The sequence below is a fragment of the Vipera ursinii genome, assembly GCF_947247035.1.
Source record: "Vipera ursinii genome assembly, chromosome: Z".
Lineage (NCBI taxonomy): Eukaryota > Metazoa > Chordata > Lepidosauria > Squamata > Viperidae > Vipera > Vipera ursinii.
The window spans coordinates 76,481,743-76,503,309 of record NC_139517.1 but is presented as its reverse complement, the minus strand read 5'-3'; the positions used below and the strand labels follow the sequence as shown (position 1 = coordinate 76,503,309).

The 21,567-nt window shown below is 41.0% G+C and overlaps 1 protein-coding gene across 5 annotated transcripts; it reads right to left on the bottom strand.

The window, feature by feature from the left end:
• Nucleotides 1-10,411: 10,411 nt before the first annotated feature.
• On the bottom strand, nt 10,412-21,204 carry LOC310650402 (C-C chemokine receptor type 5-like). 5 transcript variants are annotated; one of them, XM_083379369.1, is made up of 4 exons: nt 21,013-21,204; nt 20,803-20,845; nt 13,824-13,936; nt 10,412-12,418 (listed from the first exon to the last, which is right to left on the bottom strand). In XM_083379369.1, exon 4 carries the CDS (start codon nt 12,402-12,404, stop codon nt 11,331-11,333), a length of 1,074 nt encoding a protein of 357 aa, XP_083235495.1. In that variant the 5' UTR covers nt 12,405-12,418; nt 13,824-13,936; nt 20,803-20,845; nt 21,013-21,204; the 3' UTR covers nt 10,412-11,330. The 5 variants fall into 5 exon arrangements, with proteins under 5 accessions (XP_083235495.1, XP_083235494.1, XP_083235493.1 ...); XM_083379368.1 differs by having other exon boundaries at nt 13,824-13,963; nt 20,803-21,204; XM_083379367.1 differs by having other exon boundaries at nt 20,803-21,204.
• Between the last annotated feature and the right edge of the window lie 363 nt (nt 21,205-21,567).

The following is a 21,567-nucleotide window of genomic DNA, read 5'->3' as shown; positions in this document are numbered from 1 at the left end:
AGCACAAGCAAAATGGTACTGAACTCGGGGTCAGCCGTCTCCATTATCTCCAGTGAAACGTTTAAGGCGGTTTGCAGACGGAGCGGCTGGTGGGTTCCCTTGAGGTCATCCAGACTGACCCTCACTGATTTTCAGAATGCATCAATAAACGTCCGGGGGGAAGCTTCGGTGGAGGTGCAGTACAAGGGTTTCCAGGGGTTTTTGGATGTATTGGTGGTAGAAGGACAACGCACCAGCCTCTGGTTCCAGGCACTGGGCATCCGGATCGTCGGGATTCATCAGACTCAGGGCTGCCGCACATTAGAAACAGTTTGCAAGGAGTTTTCAGACGTTTTCGATGGGAAGTTGGGAAGGTACACGGGTAAGCTAGATCTGCAGGTACAACCCATTCACATTAAAGTCCGACGAGTTCCGTTCATGCTTAAGCACAAAATAGAACGGGAGCTTGACAAGCTGGTAGACCAGGGGGTATTAACACCGGTCGAGGGAGCCAAGTGGGAGACTCCCATTGTCACGCCGCTTAAGGCAAATGGGGAGGTGAGGATATGAGCGGACTACAAGGGGACCATCAATAAAGCGTTAAGCACCCACTCGTACCCGGTACCCGCAGTCAGCAGCGTCCTCGCCTCCCTGCAAGGTGGGTCCATATTCGCGAAATTGGATCTGGCTCAAGCTTATCAACAGCTACCGGTTGACCCGGAGACCGCAGAAGCACAGACCATAGTCACCCACGAGGGAGCGTTCCAGGTAGACCGGCTGCAATTTGGCGTTAGTGTAGCTCCTGGGATTTTCCAGGAGGTCATGGAACAAACCCTTAAAGGTATACCAGGGGTTTGCCCATATTTTGATGACGTCCTCATCGCAGGGGATTCTGAGGACGTCCTGGCAGAACGGCTGCAGGCTGTGCTAAGCAGGTTCAGGGCTGTTGGTTTAAAACTGAAAAGGGACAAATGCAGAATTGGGGTGACTGAAACTGAATTCCTGGGATTCAGGATTGATGCTCAGGGTATTCACCCAGCAGCATCCAAGGTAAGGGCTATTAAGGAAGCCCCAATACCCAAAAATAAGGTAGAATTGCAGGCTTTCCTGGGCCTACTCAATTTCTATCGTGCCTTCTTGCCATATAAGGCTACAACTGCAGAGCCCCTACATAGGCTATTGGATAAACAGACAGCATGGAGCTGGTCTACGGCTCATACAGCCGCATTCAAAGCCCTGAAAGATCTGTTGGCAGGCAATGCTACAATCACACATTTTGTGGAGACTAAACCTGTCTGCATTGTGTGCGATGCATCCCCCTATGGGGTAGGGGCTGTGCTTAGTCACCTGGAGAAGGATGGAATACAGGCCCCCATCGCATATTACTCCAGGACCCTGTCAGCAGCCGAAAGAAACTACGCACAAATAGATAAGGAGGCCCTGGCAGGGGTCGCTGGAGTTAAGATGTTCCGCATCTAAGATCTAAGATGGCGGCGCCTGGAATGGCTGCGGCTGCATTGGCTCTTGAAGGCAAATAGTTTTGGGAGGGATAGTAAGGGCTATAGGCCACATGATCAGGAAGATTTTAATGTGTTTGAGCAACATGGTGGAACGACATACGACCGACAATCTTTGCTGGCATGGCGAGTTTCTAGTTGTTTTGGAACTGTTGGTGAGACCGTTAAAAGTCATTGGCACTGTTTGAATTTGTTCTACCAGCAGCAAGATCTGACTGCTGGCCCAGTGAAGGATTGTATTGCAAATCAGGACTGTTTCCAGAGGAGGCAGAGGAGGAGAGGACCTGGAGCTTATGGAGTGAAGGAACTGGATGAGGCTGTCGGCAGGCTCAGAGGAACAGAGAGAGGCTTTTGGAGGAGTTGGTGGTGGCGGCAGCAGCGTGCTCCAGGGGCGAAAAGAAGCAAGGCCTCTTTAAGGAAAAGGTGGAAGAGTCAGGATCAGAAAAAGGAAAGAAGGCGAGGTTGTCAGAATACAAGCGAATATGAGGGCTAATCCACATGGAGCCCCATTTCCATCTGTCCTGTGTGCCATCGTTCACTCCTTAGAGACTAAAATGGACAATGTGAAATTTGAGCGGGCCACGAACAAGAAGTATATATCGGAGGTGGTGACCCTTTGAGAGCTGTATGCAACGAAATTTCATTTTGATGTATGCCGATTGGTGTACATTCAAAGTGACAATAAAGTTATCATTATCACAACTATCTTTATGGAAGGAACTTCACCATTTTCACAGACCACAAGCCATTGCTAGGTCTGTTCACAACTGACAAACAAACACCACAGATTCTGTGACCCAGAATGCTGCATTGGTACATCTTCCTGTTGGCATATTCATGTAAATTAGTCCATAAGCCCGGCAAGGAGATGGGGCATGCTGACGGCCTCAGCAGACTGCGATTGAAAAACACAGAACTGGACCCAGCACCTGCAGCTCAAATATTGGCCATTCAGGATCTGCAAGAATGTCCCCTCAATGCCAAGGATGTCGCTGCAGAAACACCAAAAGACAAGGTACTGAGCCGGGTACAATCATGGGTGAGTACGGGGTGGCAGGACAAATCACCAGGCCAGGAGTTCTCAGCATATTTCTCCAGGAGACACGAATTGTCTACCCATAAGGGCTGCCTTTTGTGGGGAGACCGGGTCATCATACCTCAAGTGCTAAGGGAGAGAGTCCTGTATTCTTTACATGAGGACCACCCAGGGGTGGTAAGGATGAAGGCCCTGGCAAGAAGCTATCTCTGGTGGCCAGGCCTAGATAAAGCGATAGAAGGGCTAGTGGCAGGGTGCTACACTTGCCAGAGGTCACGACCTCAGCTACCCCATGCCCCAGTCCACAAATGGGAGGAGACACACACACCATGGTCCAGAGTTCATATTGACTAGGCTGGACCCTTCCAGGGCCATTCGTTCCTAATGGTGGTGGACAGTCACTCGAAGTGGCTAGAGGTGGTACCAGTGGGGAACATGACCACAGCAGGGACAATCCAAGTGCTCAGGGGACTTTTTACAACCCATGGACTGCCTGATGTGGTAGTATCCGATAATGGGACACAATTTACTTCATCGGATTTCCAGGTGTTCCTGAGGACTTTGGGAATTAGGCACGCCACCTCTGCTCCTTTTCATCCGGCCAGTAATGGGTTGGCAGAACGTTTCATGTGCACCACAAAGGACGCCCTCAAGTGCATTATCCAAGGGGACTGGAAGCAACGGCTGGCCACGTTCCTGTTCCATCAACACTCCACACCTTGCACCACAACAGGCAAGAGCCCAGCTGAACTCCAATGGGGTAGGCTTCTCATAACCACTCTAGACAGACTGCACCCAGATAGAGTGGCAGCAGACGCCGGAACCCCAAGCATCAACAAAGCCTTCAACCTGGGAGATGCCATATGGGCAAGGAACTACGGCACAGGCCACCCATGGGTACCAGGGGAGGTAATGGACAGAACTGGGCCCCTCTCTTACAACGTGAGGGTGGAGGGGGGACTCCAGTGGAGAAGGCATCAGGACCAGTTGAGATCAAGGGCGCTGGAAAGAATTCTGAGTGACAACCAGGAAGAGGGGGGTGAAGGACGAGAGCCGCAACAAAACACCAGGAAGGACAACAGGGGGTCACCAGGTCAAGCCTGGCTTAGGCAGAGATGAGACAATGGGATCAGGGTAACAGCTGGTCCAAATACATTAAGAACACCACAATACAACCAACCCTGCAATGACAGATCCACAGACACCAGACCCACAGACTCCCCTGGGACTAGGTCAACAGCACCCACACTGAACACCCAACAGGAAACAACGGGCAACAATAAAATGGACTCGAGCCCCAGCACCCCAACAGAAGAGGTGAACCTGAGAAGATCCAACAGGACCCACAAGGCCCCAGCCTACCTCACAGACTACGTGCGGCCTTGAGGGGAAGCTGGGGATGGAAACAATAAAACATAAATAAATGTATATAGTACTGGGTGTTGTGACTCAGGGTCAGCCTGTGGGTTCGACACCCGGCTCAGATGTATCGGATGACTCAGATGAGGGGGAGGAGGTGTGTGTGGGTGACGAACCGGCTGATGATGGCTTGCAGGCTTGGCAGAGCTCCCAGCCGGGGCCCTCTTCTCAGCTGCGTGAGCCCGATAGTGCGGAGGATGATGACCCACAGCTGGCCCTGTTCAAGGACGCCCGACGCAGGAGGCAGTCGAGCAGGACCAAGCAGAGAAAGGCTGCGGGTCTCCTCGGGAGGAGGCAGAGGGAGGCCACGCCCTGAACTCTAAATAAAAGGAGTGTTTGGGGAAGGGCTGGTTGCTGAAAGCAACCCTTCCGCTTGAGGATTCAAGTTCCAGTGTTTTTGTTTCTTGTTCTGTTAATTGACTAATAAATCTTGGCAGACGCTTTTCAGCCTTGGACGCTCTCCAGTCTCTACTGTTAAATAGGGGTTTGCTTTATTACAAGGCCGGTAGTTGGCTGGTTCAGAACACTGGGGGGGATGAACAAAAGAAAAGTAGCTTCCTCAATATGGGGGAAGGGGTGTAGTGTATGCAGCTTCTAGCATACACAAACTGTCAGCACAGAAGGAGGCGCGGAGCTGGACAGCTCCAGGCTATAACCACATTTGGTGGGAAAGCCTGGTTCAAACAGGTTTGACAGCTCCGGGCTATAGCCAGACCTGGCGGGAAGCCAGGGTTTAAAATGATTGGCTACCTGCACTGGTGGGAAGCCCAGGTTTGAATCCATTGGATGGCATTCACCTGGGCAGGTATAAGAGCAAGCCAGTCAAATCCCTTTCCCCAGCGAAGCCTGACAACGAAATAAAGGTTGCTACACACCAAGCTGGCTGTCTTCTCTTATTTCCGATGGCCCCGTGATTTAACAATTTTATTGGAAAACTTTGAAACTGGATTTGAATTTTTGCAGTTGGCACTGGTTTGGTGTGCTGTTTCATTACACATTGTTCAATTTTAGTATATAAAAGCACATTTGGAGCTGAAATAATGCTGAATTAAAACTGCCGAATTAAAAAAATGTTCAATAGGATGTGGTTTGTTTCTTTACCAACTGATAAGAAATTAAGATATTAAATTAGCATCTATATTGTGGGTAGGGGCAGTGATGGGATTCAAATATGTGAACAACCGGTTCTCTGTGTGGATGCCATTTCTGGAAGTCCATTCTGGGCCTGGGCAACAAAAAATTAGCTACCAGTTCTGCCGAAGTGGTGCGATGTGGCTGAATTCCACCACTGGGTAGGGGAGGTTACTTGAAATAACTTGGGTCTTAGAAAATATATTTAAAAATCAAAGCAGTTGTTGTAAAATAATGTTTTAACCAGGGCTTTTTTTTGTCATAGAATGCCCAGAACGGAGTTCCAGCATGTTTTTGAATGGAACCTTGTAGGATAGGCAAGGCTGGTTGTATGACGTGTAAGAGTTCCGGCACCTTTTTGTTTGTTTGTTTGTTTACAAAAAAAGCACTGGTTTTAACTATTCCATGCAGGCAAAAAACAAAAACAAAAAACCAAAATAGCTGAACTAAGAATGAGAAAGGAGGAACAACATAGCAATAGCAATAGCACTTAGAATTACCATATTTTTCAGACCATAAGACGCACCTGACCATAAGACGCACCCAGTTTTTAGAGCAGGAAAACAAGAAAAAAAAATATTCTGAACCAAATAATACCGGTATACTAGGAAGGAAGGAGGGGAGAGAGAGAGAGAAGGAAGGAAGGAAGGAGGGAGGGAGGGAGGAAGGAAGGAAGAGAGAGAGAAAGAAAGAAAGAGAGAGAGAGAGAGAGAGAGAGAGAGAGAGAAAGAAAGAAAAAGAAAGGAGAGAGAGAGAAGGAAGGAAGGAAGGAAGGAAGGAAGGAAGGAAGGAAGGAAGGAAGGAAGGAAGGAAGGAAGGAAGGAGGGAGGAGGGAGGGAGCAAGGAAGAGAGAGAGAGAAAGAAAGAAGGAAGGAAGGAAGGAAGGAAGGAAGGGAGAAGGAAGGAAGAAAGAGAGAAGGAAGGAAGGAAGAGAAGGAAGGAAGGAAGAAAGGAGGGAGGGAGGGAGGAAGAAAGAGAGAAAAAAAGAAAGAAAGGTAGGTACTGGTAGTTTGTTTTCCCTGAATAGGTTTTCTAAGTTGCCGAAGCAATTTCAAACAATTAGCAGTATTATCTTGCAAATGGGAAATCACTTCCAATAAACTTCGCAGAGAAACCTGCAGGGACAACTCCTCACGGCTTTGCCTATGAGGTTTAGTTTAGCAAAAACTTTCTTTAGCAGCGAGGTAAAAGAAAGAAAATGTGCGCGCGCAGGGAGGGGGAGGCAGTCAGAAGGCATGGCAGGCACGTCCGTATTTCCTCCCCTGCCGACCTATTACAGGGGCGGAGCGGAGAATTCCATGTCTTCATTCAATCACGTCTCTCCAATGGAGTTGATGGACTGCGCTGACTGAACGGGAGACAAGTGTTTTCGCTTACCTTCGGACCATAAGACGCACCTCGTTTTTCCACCCACTTTTGGGAGGGGAAAAGTGCGTCTTATGGTCCGAAAAATACAGTATATACTGCTTCATGGTGCTTTACAACCCTCTCTAAGCCATTTACAGGATCAATGTATTAACCCCAACAATCTGGGTCCTCATTTTTACTGCCCTCAGAAGGATGGAAGGCTGAGTCAACCTTGAGCCCAGTGAGAGTCAAATGAGCAGTGAGTTAGCTTGCAGTACTGCATTCTAACCACTGTGTCACCACAACATAGTGACAATGCTTGCTAGAATCAAGCCATGTTCAGTTTCTAATGCTTTTAAATGTATCTACCACTGCAGCTGATGGAGCAGTGGTGCTATTACAGTAGTCATAATAAAATGGGTCAAAAAGCCTTTAAGAATTATTGGTAAGAAAGGATATTTTCAAAAAGTGTTGTGGATGCATTTTGTTTACATAACGTAACATAATAATTCAATTTGCAAACAAAGTTATATGGGGTTGAATAAAAAGTAATGCCTCTACATCCATAAATTTAGTTTAAAATACAGATAGTCCTCATTTAATGACCAGTTGTTTCAATAGCGCTGAAAGGGAATTACTGCCAGTCCCTATAGTTGCTCTGCCACTGTGTCCCCCTGGTCATATGATTTTAATATGGTTGGTGCAGTGTGTGTATGCTTGTCTAAATAAAGTTCTTACACAACTTCTCCAGTGGGAGGTTGGATTATTACTTTGGTAATGGAGCACTTGATTGGTGTGGGTGATTTTTTTTGGTACATTTGTGTTTCTACTTTGCCATCATAGTCTCTGCTGATCAGGATATCCAGGAAAAGTAGTAGATTGTTGTTTTCTTCTTCCCTAGTGAATTGAATTCCTTTGAGTCCTAAAAGTGGTGATCCCATATCTTTGATTTGTTGATAAGTTTATCAAACTGAATGTATGCAGTTAGGCAGAGGTTAATAAAATCCTGAGTGTTTTGTGTATTGGGTTAAGGGTGTGCTTTAGAGTAATGTTATCATAGATTCTTTGGCTAATTCCAGGTCTATGCCCATGACATCAAATGAGACCATGATTTCATCCTCATGTATTGCCATGTCTTTTATTCTTTGAACGCAATGTAATGGGGAGTTGAAGTGTTTGCTTCTCTTTATTAGACCTAAATATTCTGACCTTGCAAAAAACTACACTACTCAGAACTGGAGGAGGAGGAGGAGGAGGAGGAGGAGGAGGAGGAGGAGGAGGTTGAGAAAGTGGTCACCCTGCAGCTTCAAAGAACTCTGGAGAATATAAATTATTTGAACAACTTCTAATCTGATTTCAGAATTGGGTTACAGTCCAGAACTGCCTCGAGTATGCTTACAATACTATCAACCCTGCAAGGTAGTCCGGATTAAGAAACCCATGCCATAGGGTATGAAATATAGATTACTTCCATGATGGTGCACTTCAGGCAATGTTTTGTGTTAACAGAGCAGGTAAAATGCTGACCAGACTGGATATATAAGTTATATAGGATAGATGATTTTTAATAACCACAACCAAAAAAAAATCACATAGATCCAACAAAAGCACTTCCAGGAAAGCGGTTGACTGCCAAACATGGAGCCAGCTTAATATAATCAGGACAGGCCTTGCTAGAACTAAGACAAAGCTCTTTAAGTGTGGCTGGCTAAGAGCCTGCAATGCAACTAAGGTGCACCAGAACAAACTATAATATATATAGTTCAAGAATGTCCGCTCAGGAAATTTCTAGGCACTTGGGACGATAATGTGGAAAATCTGAATGTGCTTTCTCATTTCTATATTTATTTTTATGTGAATTAGCGAAGGGCTTGTCTGAGACATTTTCTCAAGTTCCTTTCTTGGTCGAGGGTGCTCTTCAACTGTTGTCTTGATAGTGGTTCTTCCTCTTGTCCTTCAAAACCATTCTCTCTGTTTACTACAGATACCCTATGGCAGGAACAGAATAGTATGTCCGCTCTTGCTCTTCTTGACTTCTCAGCAACTTTTGAGACCATCAGTTATAATATCCTTCTCAATTGGCTTCAGGAGTTGGGAGTTGGAGGCACATTGTTACATTGCTTCTTCCTCCAGGACTTTTTTTTAGTATTGATTGGGGGCAGATATCCAGCCCAAAGACCTGGGGTTTCAGGACTGAAGGGGACCCTCCCCACTTTTATTTAACATCTACTGAAGGTCATTTGCCAGTATGGGGTGAGGTATCATCACTATGATGATGATACTCTGCTTTGTATCTCTGGTCCTGGCCTATGAAGGGATGCAATGGAAGTTCTGTCTCACTGTCTGGAAATTGTAGCAATCTGGGTAGGGAAGCCAGTCCCCACTCACGTGTTAGGCACCTTCCAAATGGATTATTGCTTTATATTGTGCTGCCCATGAAGAGCACCCAAAAGCTGTAGCTGGTGCAGAATGCAATGGCACAAGCAGTTATGAATGTTCGTTGGAATGCATGTCGTATCACTGCTCCACAAGCTGCATTGGTTGCTTCTATGCTTCTGGGGGCAATTCAAGTTATATCTGAAACCCTTCATGGCATAGGGCCAGATTATTTGCAAAACTGCTTCTCCCTCATTGTTTCTACCAGTCCTATTGGATTCAGGAGCCATATTGTAGGTCTCTTTGATCAAGGATTTGAGGAGTGGGCCTTTTCAATTGCTGCCTCTGCCATACAGTACAGAATATTGTACCACTCAAAATTAGATTGGCTCCAACCCTGCTGTTTTTTCAGAAGGCTTCAAAATATGGTTATGTTCCCAAGCATAGAATTTGAAATGTTAGCAGACCCTGTGATGTGAGAATTCACCCTTATGACTGTCAGAAGAATAAATTGGGGTTCCAGCTTGAGGTGGGATTCCACAAGAACAAATGAAAATGAAATCCAGCAGCTGTAGGTAAAGGAGATTTATTTATTTCCAAATCAAAGAGGTTTCCCTGTGGCGGTAGCTACGGAGAAAATGAGGTACAAAAGTGCTGTTTTATAGGGGAGTTTGTCATTGGTGTGGGTCTTGAGGGATGTGTATGTGTGTATGTGCTAGTTCTAGGGTGACACTTGAGGGATCTTGGTGTGTTGACCCCTGGCCAAGGGGGTGATTAAATCAAGTGATGTGGATTGAGTCTCTTCATTTGAACTACAAGTGTTATAATTATATTTACATTGTGTTAAGTTATTTTTTATGTTTACTGTGTGTTTAAAGAATTTCAAAGTAATTTTGTTGGAACCTGGGTTAGTTAACATATGATTTCCTATACAATATTTCTAACAGTTATATAAATGTATAAATTCTTCTCACGACTGATTGCAGGAAAAATGGAAAAAAAATGAAATTGTTGGCTGTCAATACTAATTTAACTGCAAATTGGGTTACATGTTTATATCTATTTAGTTTAAGGATCGAGCCAAAGTCTAGGTACTGTAAGGAAGAACAATTATCCACATTTTCCATTTGGTATTTTTTTGTACATTTTATTTCTTTCTAAGCTGAAAAGATCCAAATGTTGCTATTTTTCTTCACTAATTGTGCTTTTTTGCAGCTGTGAAATATACCTTTTGTATGTTGGATGTGTCTCTGACCAGAATTGTACATAGTATTACAAATGTGAGTCTATTATTGATGTATCTCAGGCCAAAGATAATTCCAGAAATAATTGTTGGATAAATGATAGTTGAAGCCATTCTTAAAAGAGCAAGTATTTAATTCATACACTACAATCTGCATTTTGACTGAAACCTTATAAGTATTTTGGAGAACCCTAATTCCACTTAGAGTCTTCCCTGGCTCCTTGAAATAGTCTTATAAAGTTGCATTGTTTTTCCCATTGGATGGGGTAACTCTTTTATGTCATGTTATAGTGGAATGAGCTACCCCACTATCCCATTTATGGTCCATGAACCTATGAAATAAAAAAATTCAAGAACCCAGAATTTGAGCAAGCAATATTTAATGATTTTAAATCAACACAAAAGCACCTTGTATAATTGAATTTCTAACTTGTAGCTCTTTCTCCCCCAGAAAAGTATGGACAGAATTGCAGCCCCAATAAACTTAGAGAAGAGAAAGTTCTTGCTTTTACAAGGAACTAAGCATATTAAATGTCACTGAACTAATCTATATAGTCATTCATATTGTGTTAGAATTAGTAAACTTATGTCCTGCTGCAAAATATGCTTGAAAGTTAACTCAAATGCAATCAACTACTATATGCTTTGCCCAAGAAAGGCTCTTTTCCCTTATTGCAAAATGCCTTATTTTATTTTTAATTATTCCACTGAAATTATATGTACATTGATATATGGCATGGTTTGTGAATTGACGTAGCAAGACAAATCTTTATCCATGCTTTTCATCATGCCCTATATTGACTCTTTCAGAAGGGTTTCTTAAATCCAATACAGGTAGTCCTTGACTTACAACAGTTCATTGAGTGACCATTCAAAGTTACAATGGTAGTGAAAAAAGTGACCTATGACTTTTTCACACTTATGACCATTGTAGCCTCCCCATGGTCACATGAACAAAATTCAGATGCTTGGCAACTGACACATATTTATGACAGTTGCAGTGTCCTGGGGTCATCCCCTTTTGCAAGCAAAATCAATGAGGAAGCCAGATTCACTTAACAACTGTGTTACTAACTTAACAACTGCAGTGATTTAGTTAACTGTGGCAAGGAAGGTTGTTGAATGAGGCAAAACTCAACAAATGTCTCACTCAGCAATAGAAATTTTAGGCTTAATTCTGGTCCTAAGTTGAGGACTACCTGTAAAAATTATTCGTAAAAAATTATTATTCGTAAAAATACACGAATAAAAATCACTCCAGTTTTTTCCTAAAGAAAATGCTTTACAGGACTGCTGATATGTCTTGCTCTCCAGTAGAATGAGAGTATGTGGAACTGGCCCGTTCCAGAGGTTCTCGATAGAGAAAGACACAGTATTTTGAGAGATGGTGACCACCATGTTTTCGGAAAAAGGTAATAGTGTATTTTCTAAATTTCTCACCAGCAAAAGCATAGATCACAGGATTGATACAGCAATGAGCTATTGCAAGTGTTTCAGTCACTTGAATTGCTATACCAATACTACTTAACGAGGTGCAGTTATCAAGGGATAAAGCAGTTTGGAACAACTGGATCAGAAGAACAATATTGTATGGGGCCCAGAAAAGGAAGTAAACAATCATTATGATAAAAATAAGTCTGACTGCTTTGTTCTTCTTCTCATTTCTGCATCTCAGCAAAGTGTTTATGATGCATGCATAGCAGAAAGTCATAACAATCATTGGAAAAATCAAGCCTAAGAAGTTCAGTTCCAGTGTAAAGAACTTATTCCATTCAGAGTGAGTTTCAGGAGGAAAATGAAAAGAGCATTTTATCGTTTCATTTTCTGTTTGTATCTCATGAAAGACTATTCCTGGTGAACAGGCTAGAATTGCCAGGCCCCAGGTGATAATGCTTGTGATGATGCCATAGAATACTGTTCTGGCTTTTAATGCAAACACTGCATAGACTATTGCTAAATACCGATCAATAGTCAAGAGGATTATGAAAAAGCTTCCACTGTAGAAACTTAAAAAATAGATTCCAGAAATAATTTTGCACATTGCATCTCCAAATACCCACTCATCTACCACATAATGAATCCGAAGTGGGATTGAGAAAATGAAAAGCAAATCAGAGATGGCTAAATTTAATAGGTATATATCAGTCATACTCTTGAATTTCTTATATTTGATTAGAATTAGTACAACTAGCATGTTACCCAAAAGACCAAAGATGAATACCAGAGAATAAAGAGTTGGCAGGACACTGGAACCAAACTTTTCAGCAGCCTTTGCTTGGCATGGTGTTACCATACCACTATAATCGTATTCAGTGGTGGTCATTACTTCATTTGTTTCATTTATTAGATTATCCATCTTGTTCCCTGTTACTGAAAAACACAAAGTTGTTTACTATTAAAAGTAGACAATACAAAGCTTTTAAAAATTTTGGAAACATATAATAATCATGCTATATTGATTTCCATATATAAGAAAACACACTGAATTTTCACTAGAGAAAGATAAGAAAGATAAGCATCTACATAAATGCTACCCTATTTGGGATGAAAAATTGACTCACTGAAGATTTGCATCTGCTAGAACCTGACTAACCCACTGTACCAATTGAAAACAGCTGTATTTTTGGAGATACAACAAAATAACGAAAACTCTGCATATGCTAATTGATCTGTAATATGTTTTACACTAATGTAAATACACTAATGGCAAGTATATCCATATGAAGTTCACTTTCCAAAATCTTGGATCCCAAGAATTGAATTCATTTTACAAGAAGTCAAATCAGATTTCACTGCATATTAATCACTGATTTTCATATTTTTACATTAAATTTACATAAAATATCTGAAAAGAGTCCATTTCAATTTATTAAATCCTTCTACTATTAAAGGAGTAGCTCATATAGCCTTATGGCTGAAATGTGTTTGGAAAGTAGCTGAGAAGAATGTGAATCAGAATGAAAATTTGTTTTCCCCAGCTTCCAATGGATTCCAATAGAAGCAGTGCTGGGAGTGGTGGGTTTCCTTGAACTACATACACTATTTTCTGACTCCCCATTTATTTATCTTGAGTTTTTATTGTGAGGTGAAACTTTATAATAATATCAGGGTTCCCATTTTGTCAGTGGCGTAGCGTGGGTTGTCAGTACCCGGGGCAAGGCAAGTAATTTGCGCCCCCTAACCCGCTGGGCAGCCGCTGCACTGTCCCTCCCCCAGATAGTCCCTCGCTCTCTCTCCGCACCGCACACCTGGCACCCCCCCTCCACAGTGGGCGGCGACCCGGCGGCTCGGATCGGATTCGCACAGCCAGCACTGCAGTGAGAGAGAGTGAGTGAGCCAGGCAGGGGCAGAGAGCTGCGAGTACGAGTGCGCCCAGATACGCCCCCCCAGGTGTGGCCGGCCCCCCCTGCACCCCCACGCTACACCACTGCATTTTGTACAACAACACTACAATTTTCATTCTACAAAACAGAAGCAAGTTGATGATTAGTACTGAGATCAATCAGACCAGTTTCTTTTCCATCTTATCTGATTTAGAATTCTGAAGAATCAGAATTTCCACAATCCTTTTTGCCTTGATAGAGTTTTTGATGAAAATAACTAATAATTCTGCATTTTTCCTTCACATATTAGAATAGTTATTTTTATTTGTTATTATCACCTTAATTAATGGCAAGAATATAAATTAATTAATAAAAGAATATAAATTTATGAAAAGAAACTTATCACAATCATGTACTTTCATAAAGCATATTTGTGCTTCAGTGTTACTCACCTACCACTTTTCCAATGGAATTTTTATTACTCTTAGATTTGCAAGAAGGACATATTCCCGTGGCAGGAGTTAATTGAAGAAAACAGTCACAAAGGCTTGTATGTACATGTTCCCTGAGCAATGAAAGAGAACAACATCATCTGATGTTGGAGAGAGAACAGAGCTTTAAAACAGAATTAGGGGAACTGAGGACATTCAGAAATATCTCTACATTAATAGTACAATTGTACTATGCTCAGAGTCTTTAGGGATTCAATAATAATAACAATAACAATAATAACAATAACAATAACAATAACAACAACAATAATAATAATAATAATAATAATTGCACGTATTATTGTATGATAAAGTTGCAAGTAGAACAGAGTGATGATGAAGAAAAAAGAGCAGTGAAAGAATATCTGAAGGACATGGAAGAAAATCCACTGAACTTGTGTACTATGAAGGTTTACTGAGCTAAAGAAATCAAACTGGCCTATAAGTAAGACGGTATCTCTTTTACTCTCCTACCATCCAGTAGGAGATGTAGGAATACAGCCAGCCGTACCAACAGGCTGAAAAAGAGCTTTTATCCGTGGGCTGTTAGGCTTTTAAATGGGACATAATCTCTGTGAACTTATGCAGAATTGACTTGGGAGGCCGGTGTGTGGTGAAGTTGGTTCACATGGTGTGGTAGGATGGAGGGTTTGTTGTCACTGTGTGTTGGGGGGAGAGAGCACGGGGGGAGGCTCAGCTAATCTCAATGTACACATGTTGTACTTTGACAAAATAATAAAATAAATAAATAAATAAATAATAAATAAATGAAGAACAGAAAAAAGACCTGGCAATGCAAAGCATTACATGGCTGGTACATAAAGAAAAATGTATGCACAACAGATATTAAGAGCTGGCAATGGCTAAAAGCAGGAAAGTTGAAGAAAGAGACAGAGAGGTAATTGTGGTTGCACAAACTCTAAGAACAAATGCATACAAAGCCAGATCTGAGAAGACAGAAACAGACAGCAAGTGCCACCTTTGCAAAGAAGCTGAAGAAACAGTGAATCACCTGGATAGATGCTGCAAAACGTCACACAGACTACAAGCAGCAGCATAACAAAGTAGCAACAATGATTCATTTGTGGCAAGAAATATCATTTTTCTGCAAGAGCACAAAATAGACAAAGTAATAGAAAACAAAGAAGCTAAAGTGTTTTGGAACTTTAGAGTTCAAATAGAGCAACACCTACCACGTAACACCCGAAACTTAACAATTGCCGATAAGAAAGACAAAAGAAAACTCTGGCTATTGGACATGGCAGCAGCTAAAGACAGCAGAATAGGGAAAAAAAAGAACAGGAGAAAAATAATAAAATATAAAAATCTACAAACAGAAGTAGAAAGACATGGCAAAAGAAAGTAGTAATAGTAATAGAGGCCTTGGATGCAATTTCAAGCCATCCGGCACACGATCAGCATTGACAAAATCACAGTCACTCAATTGCAAAAGGGAGCTTCACTTGGAACAGCTTACATCTCACAATGATATCTTTAATAATATTAAACATTTACCTATCCCATATCCTTGAGAAGGACTTTGATAGGTGTAGAAACATACCAAATCCAGTCTAAATATCTAGCTAATTGCAACCAACCATAATAATAATAGTAATAATAATAGACCAAGAAAAGCAATTTAAACCTGAGTTTAATTGTGGAAACATCATGTAAAGATCTCCAGATTTTGTATTTAATAGAATATGAAGAGAACTATTCTGCAATTTCATCAGGCCACCAGAATTTAATTGCCTACATTTTAGCATGTGATCTAGTTGCTCTATATGTGGGCAAAGTCATCCCACCTATCAGATTCTGAGTAATTCTTCTGTGCAATTGAACCACAAATTAAGAAACAAAGAGAAGGAGCACTGCAAGGTCTGAATCATGACAGAGTCACAGGAAAATGAGACTTGAAGAAAAGGAAGTGCTTCTCCTCCCTTCCTTCCTCCCTCCCTCCCTCCCTTCCTTCCTTCCTTCCTTCCTTCCTTCCTTCCTTCCTTCCTTCCTTCCTTCCTTCCTTCCTTCCTTTCCTTTTGCCAAACGCAGAGGAGCTCTGCCAGTTGTAGCTACCAAGAAATAGGACAAAATATGACACCCACAAGATTTCTTCATTGCCGTAGCTTTCAGCTAACAGTGCTGGAAAGCTGCGCCTGTAGACCTCACTACCATGTGCATTCTGGGAAGCTAGAACCAACGTTAAGAGCTGCTGAATTAATTTTCCTGCTATTGCAGGAAATATTTGGGAACAAGATGCTTCAAGAGTATAAGGAATAATAAACAACAGCAATGCATAAGAGGAAGGGACGGATGTCAGCTTGTTTCATTCCTTTCTGGCTGCTGGAAGTCCTTGAAAATCTCAACGTGTTCCAAATAACTAGAATGCCTCCTGCTCTGAATTTGTGGTGGAAACAACCCATTCCATAGCAACTGGGAGCCAGCTGAGGCCCACTAAGCCTGTTTACATCTAGCAGCAAGTGTGAAGGGCCAGAAAAACAGCTGCAGCTGGAATTCCCCTTCTCGTCATGCTAAGTTTCCAAGAATCAAGTGTCCAAATTCTTGTCATAAAGGTAATTCAGTACACTATTGCTGTTTTGCCTGTTTACTGCAGCTGGTCAAGTGGGGAGAAGATATAGGAATGATTTGACATTTTCAGTAATGATAAGGGCAAAAGGCTGAGTAAGGCTGAACAGTCCATTTCAGGGTATTTTTAATTAGAAATTATTGAGAGAGTGTGTGTGTGGGGGGGGGGGACAATTTCAGGACAATTGTTCTGACACTTCCATTTCCACAAAATTACTGAAATAACAAAAAGAAATCTAAATGCTAATGAAAATACATTTACTTAAACCACTATTTACCCAACAATACAGAGTATATTAAGTATTATTGGCCATGATTACATTTTTATAGTTTCTGTATTGTTAGAATAATGATGCAAAGTAATCAATACATTTCAATTCCTATTCTTTTATTTCCCTACCTATTTCCCTTATTTATTTAACTTAGTAAAATTATGTATCTAAGGAGTATATAGGCAAATTTGTTAAAAGCAAATTTAGAGAAAAGCATGCTTCATTAACCCATTTCCTACTAGGGCTGCCTGTGAGGACTAAAAGAGACTCACCTTTGCTGTGTTCAAGAGTTGCTGAGCTGGAATACCACCCCATGTTTTTCCTCCCATTTCCAAAGATAGGTCAGGAGCTGCCCTCCCATCAAGCAGTGTGATCTGAGTGGAGTACTGAATGGAGAGGGATGGCAGAGGCAAAACTATCCTTTGCTAGAAGGATTATTATTGTCTATGGGATTGAACTCATCTGAGTCGCTGTCCTTGCAAGGTGCCTTCTCAAGTAAGACATTTATTAGTAGGACTGCAGGTACATTATTACTGGGTGAGTGGTCAAAAATGGTGTGGGGAGGAAGACCCAGGCTTTGGCCAGGACACTTCTATACTTTGATTATTTGCCAGTCAGAAAGCAGCTCCAGGATACTCTGAGCATTACTGGGAAAATGAGTCAGTGTAATTCTAGTTCAGCTGCAATGTAGTTGAAAGTCTGCAATGTAGCTGATAATGTTTTTCTTTATTATGTTTCTATGCTGTATATCAAAAAATGACTTCCAGTGGTCCACAGTGAAAACCCACCATAAGATCCCAATGAACAATAAGTAAGCAACTCAACAGTACATCCTATACCAGGGGTAGGCAACCTTGGCTCTTTTATGACTCATGGACTTCAGCTCCCAGAATTCCTGGGAGCTGAAGTCCACGAGTCATAAATGAGCCAAGGTTGCCTACCTCTGTCCTATACAAATGTTTGCTGGCTTCTCAGTCTATTGGAACCATGCCAGATAAAAGCCTCTACTAAACAAGACCACTTTAACAGTCTTCCTAAAGGACATCTGGAAAACCACTAGCCAATATGTCCCAGAAAATCTGGTGTATACCTTGAGTGGTCAGTAGTCATATAACTCTGTTAAGGGTAATGCTAAGGTGGAATGCTATGAAGAGATCTGGTTTGAAGAGCAAAATATAATTTGAAGCACATATGAGCACATTTTTCCTGGAACTGATTAGTTTCCTTCACAGTTGCTCCATAAGTCTTGATGAAAAGATACATTTGGTTTAATGTTCAAGCAGGTGCCACTTATGGACCCATGATTTGTCCTTTGAATCTGCATCTCTGGACTACTGTCGGCCAGATTCCCAACTGTGCTACTTCCACTTAGTAACCTAAACAAAGGGAATGCAGGTAAATTGGTGAGAGTGTTGCCAGTTTCCACCATCTCTCTAGCCATAAGAAGGAAGAACCTGGATACTACTTCTTTTCTTTTTCATGGATCACCTTCAATTTGCTTTTAAAAGTTTGGGGACTGAAAAGAATGGTAGTATGAAGCTGCCCTAAAATGATATCCCTGGCTATCACTTACATTGGAAAAAGGTTTTGAAAGGCAAAAGCAAGTAAGGAAGCAAGAATAAGAAGAAAAATAGTAAAGGTTCCCACCCAAATTAGAAGCATGTTCAAAGCCCAAGTGGTGAAAGCATTTTTAAACTCCTAAGTAGTAAACGCCACAAGAAATTAGTCCTGAAGATGATTCAATGATTTTATAGTTTAAAGGTGGAGACTGAGGTCTTTCAGATACAGTTGAATGAAGACTCCCAGTGTAGCTCACCACTGAATATACAATTTGAGTCATCCAGGTTTTGCAGTTCAGCAGGAGCTGCACCTATTCTAGTTGGGGCCCCTGTGAGTTTTCGATTTAGAACTCACATTCTCAACCACTGCCTAAATTGAAAAAGAATCTTTGTATTACAAAGAATCTGAAGATGCAGCTAACCAGATATGGCTAAATTATTGCTGGCTGGATCACGGGGGCAGGGGGACATTTAACCTCATCAAATATTTTCTATAAGCATCATTGTCCTTTAATTTCTTCGATACAAATCATTTCATATATTCCTATGGGAAACTAGGCAGTGTTATTTAGTATGCTTATATATACCAAATGCATAAAGGTAAACTTAAGCCAGCAGAAGTCTTCTTGGTGTAACAAATAGCATTTATCTGTGCAAAAGTAGGCAATAATTTTGGGCTGGTAGACAAATTGGATTTTTGGAACATGTTGCAGGGATAAGCACAAAATGGATCCAGTGGGCAAGGCTCATCTATTAACAGACTATGATTATCATTGCAAAATAGAAGGCAATCAGAAAACCATCATTTACCAAAAATGAGCTGATGAAATTATTCCATATTATTTTTGTGGCTTCTCATAATTCGTCTTTTCTAGAAAAAGTTTCAAACAAAACACTGAACTACTTCTTTGTGAGTCTTAATGGCATCCTTATAAAGATGGTATTAATAAATGTATCTTTGGGTTCCTATTTATTTATTTATTAAATTAAATTAAGTTAAATTAAATTACACTTCATTACACTTACAAAAAAGCCTGGAAGATAGCATAATATTTGAGGGATATTTGAGGGAACACCTGCTGCCAGCATCAAGCTCCCTTCGTCCAGTGCGCTCCCACAGGGAGGGTTTTCTCAGGGTGCCGCCGGTTAAAGATTGCCGGCGGGTAACACCCAGGGGTAGGGCCTTCTCAGTGGGTGCGCCTGCCCTGTGGAACCAGCTGCCTGCGGAGCTTAGGACTGCCCCCGACCTCTGTTCATTCCACCGGGACCTGAAGACCTGGCTCTTCGAGCTCTCTGGCCCAGGCTAAGAATTTTTTAATTTTAATTTTAACTGGGTTTTTTTATTTTTCTCAGGGTTTTATTTAATCTTTTTAAATTTGTTTTAACGTTTTATTGATTTTCTTTTAAATGCCCTGTAAACCGTCCTGAGTCCTTCGGGAAAGGGCGGTATATAAATCTAAATAAATAAATAAATAATAAATAAAACTGTCTTCAGCTACCCATAGGCAGTTTGACAGACTAGTAATAATTTAATTTTCATTTCTCTGAAACTATGAAAAACATCCCCTTATATGTGTATATATTCACACATGTATACATTACAAGGCTGGAAACTCTAAGAGTTGTACTCCAACAGCATCTTGGAAAACATTTGCATCAAACCTAAGAAAACCATTCTTCTTTCCACATAGAAACTAGTATTATCTCAGAGCATAACATTCTCATATAAGTCACTGTAAGCAGGTTATTATCCAATATATAGATATTTCTATTATAAATTCATGAACAGACTCAAATTTTACAACATTACAGAAGAATATTTTTCATATGGATAAATTAATGAGTGTGAAGATTCATTCCCCGTGCTTGTGAGTTTGTTTCTGAACATTTCGTTACCAGGCTAGATAACATTTTCAGCAGAGTTTAGGCGATGTCAGTGTAAATTAATGTTGGTTTTTTTCCTCAAATTTCAGTAACTTAAATACCTGTTATATAGAACTGATCTTTGTTAGTTGTCCAGAAAACACAGACCAGAGAAGTACTACTGTGCATAGGCAGTTAGTTATATTTCACCCAAACTTCTGAAATGCAAACATCTATAGTAACAACAACAACTTTATTGAGTAGCCCTTGGGCCATATCAAAGTACAAAGTTCCAGCAACAAACTGTCACCAAAACTTGATAAAAGCAATCCAAAATGGAATTTGATAAAATACAATTTAAAATGGAATTAAAATACAACTTAAGTTAAAATAGTAATAAAATACAAATTTAAGATATAGATAAAATATGATAACATTATATTTCGGAGTCGCCCTTACAATCTACCCCAATCAGTCCCACATATGCAGATAACATCTATAGTAGCCAAAGATGTATACATTTAAAAAGCATGGCAGGTTGTTGTTTTTGAAAACATTTCCCGTCAAGTTTTATCTTCTATCATGCTTTTAGCAGGATCTGAACATCTTTTATTCATATTTGTTGTCTAAATTTCTGTGCTATAATAAAATAAATTGACTTACCAGTTTAAAAACTTTTAAAAGGTGATCTTGACAGCATCATTTTCTTTTGTCAGGTACATTATAAATTAAAAAAGGTACATGTAAAGCAAAAAATAAAATATTATCTCTCTGTAGGAAGTAAGGATTGTTCAAATTCTGCAAACTGTTAGCCAAGAAAGTGTGTCTTTAAAAAAAGAAGAAGAATCAGTTCCTTTCTTTTAAAAATAATACCTTGGCTGATTGGCACTCTCCACATCTGTTTCTTTTATATTTATTTATATCCCAACTTTAATATTCTTACAAATAACTGAAAGCAGACTATATATCCAACATACTTCCTTTTATTTTCCCGACAGCAACAATTCTGTGAGATGAGTTGGGGTAAGAAAGTGTGACAGACCCAAGATCACCTCGCTGGCTTTCACGTCCAAGGCAGACTAGAACTCACAGTTTCACAGTTTCAGTCAAGTCTGTAGATTTCATTGCACAATTACAGCGTAAACTGTCAAAACACACCCAAAAGCTCTTGCCCTCTTCACACATACACAGTACTAATTTTCAGATAGGAAAAAATGTTATTGTTCTTTCCGGTTGTATAGATTAGTACCTATGATATCAGGAGTTAAGATTTTATTCAGTTTGCTTTTCAGAATACATAGGTGTATTCTAGTTCAAGGCAGGTTTGAAAAATGGGCCAGTCTGCTGAAAGCGACATAACACCAAACCCATATGAGAGAATAATGAGTAAGTATTATATTTAGGCCTGTCTCTGATAGCAAATTCCAG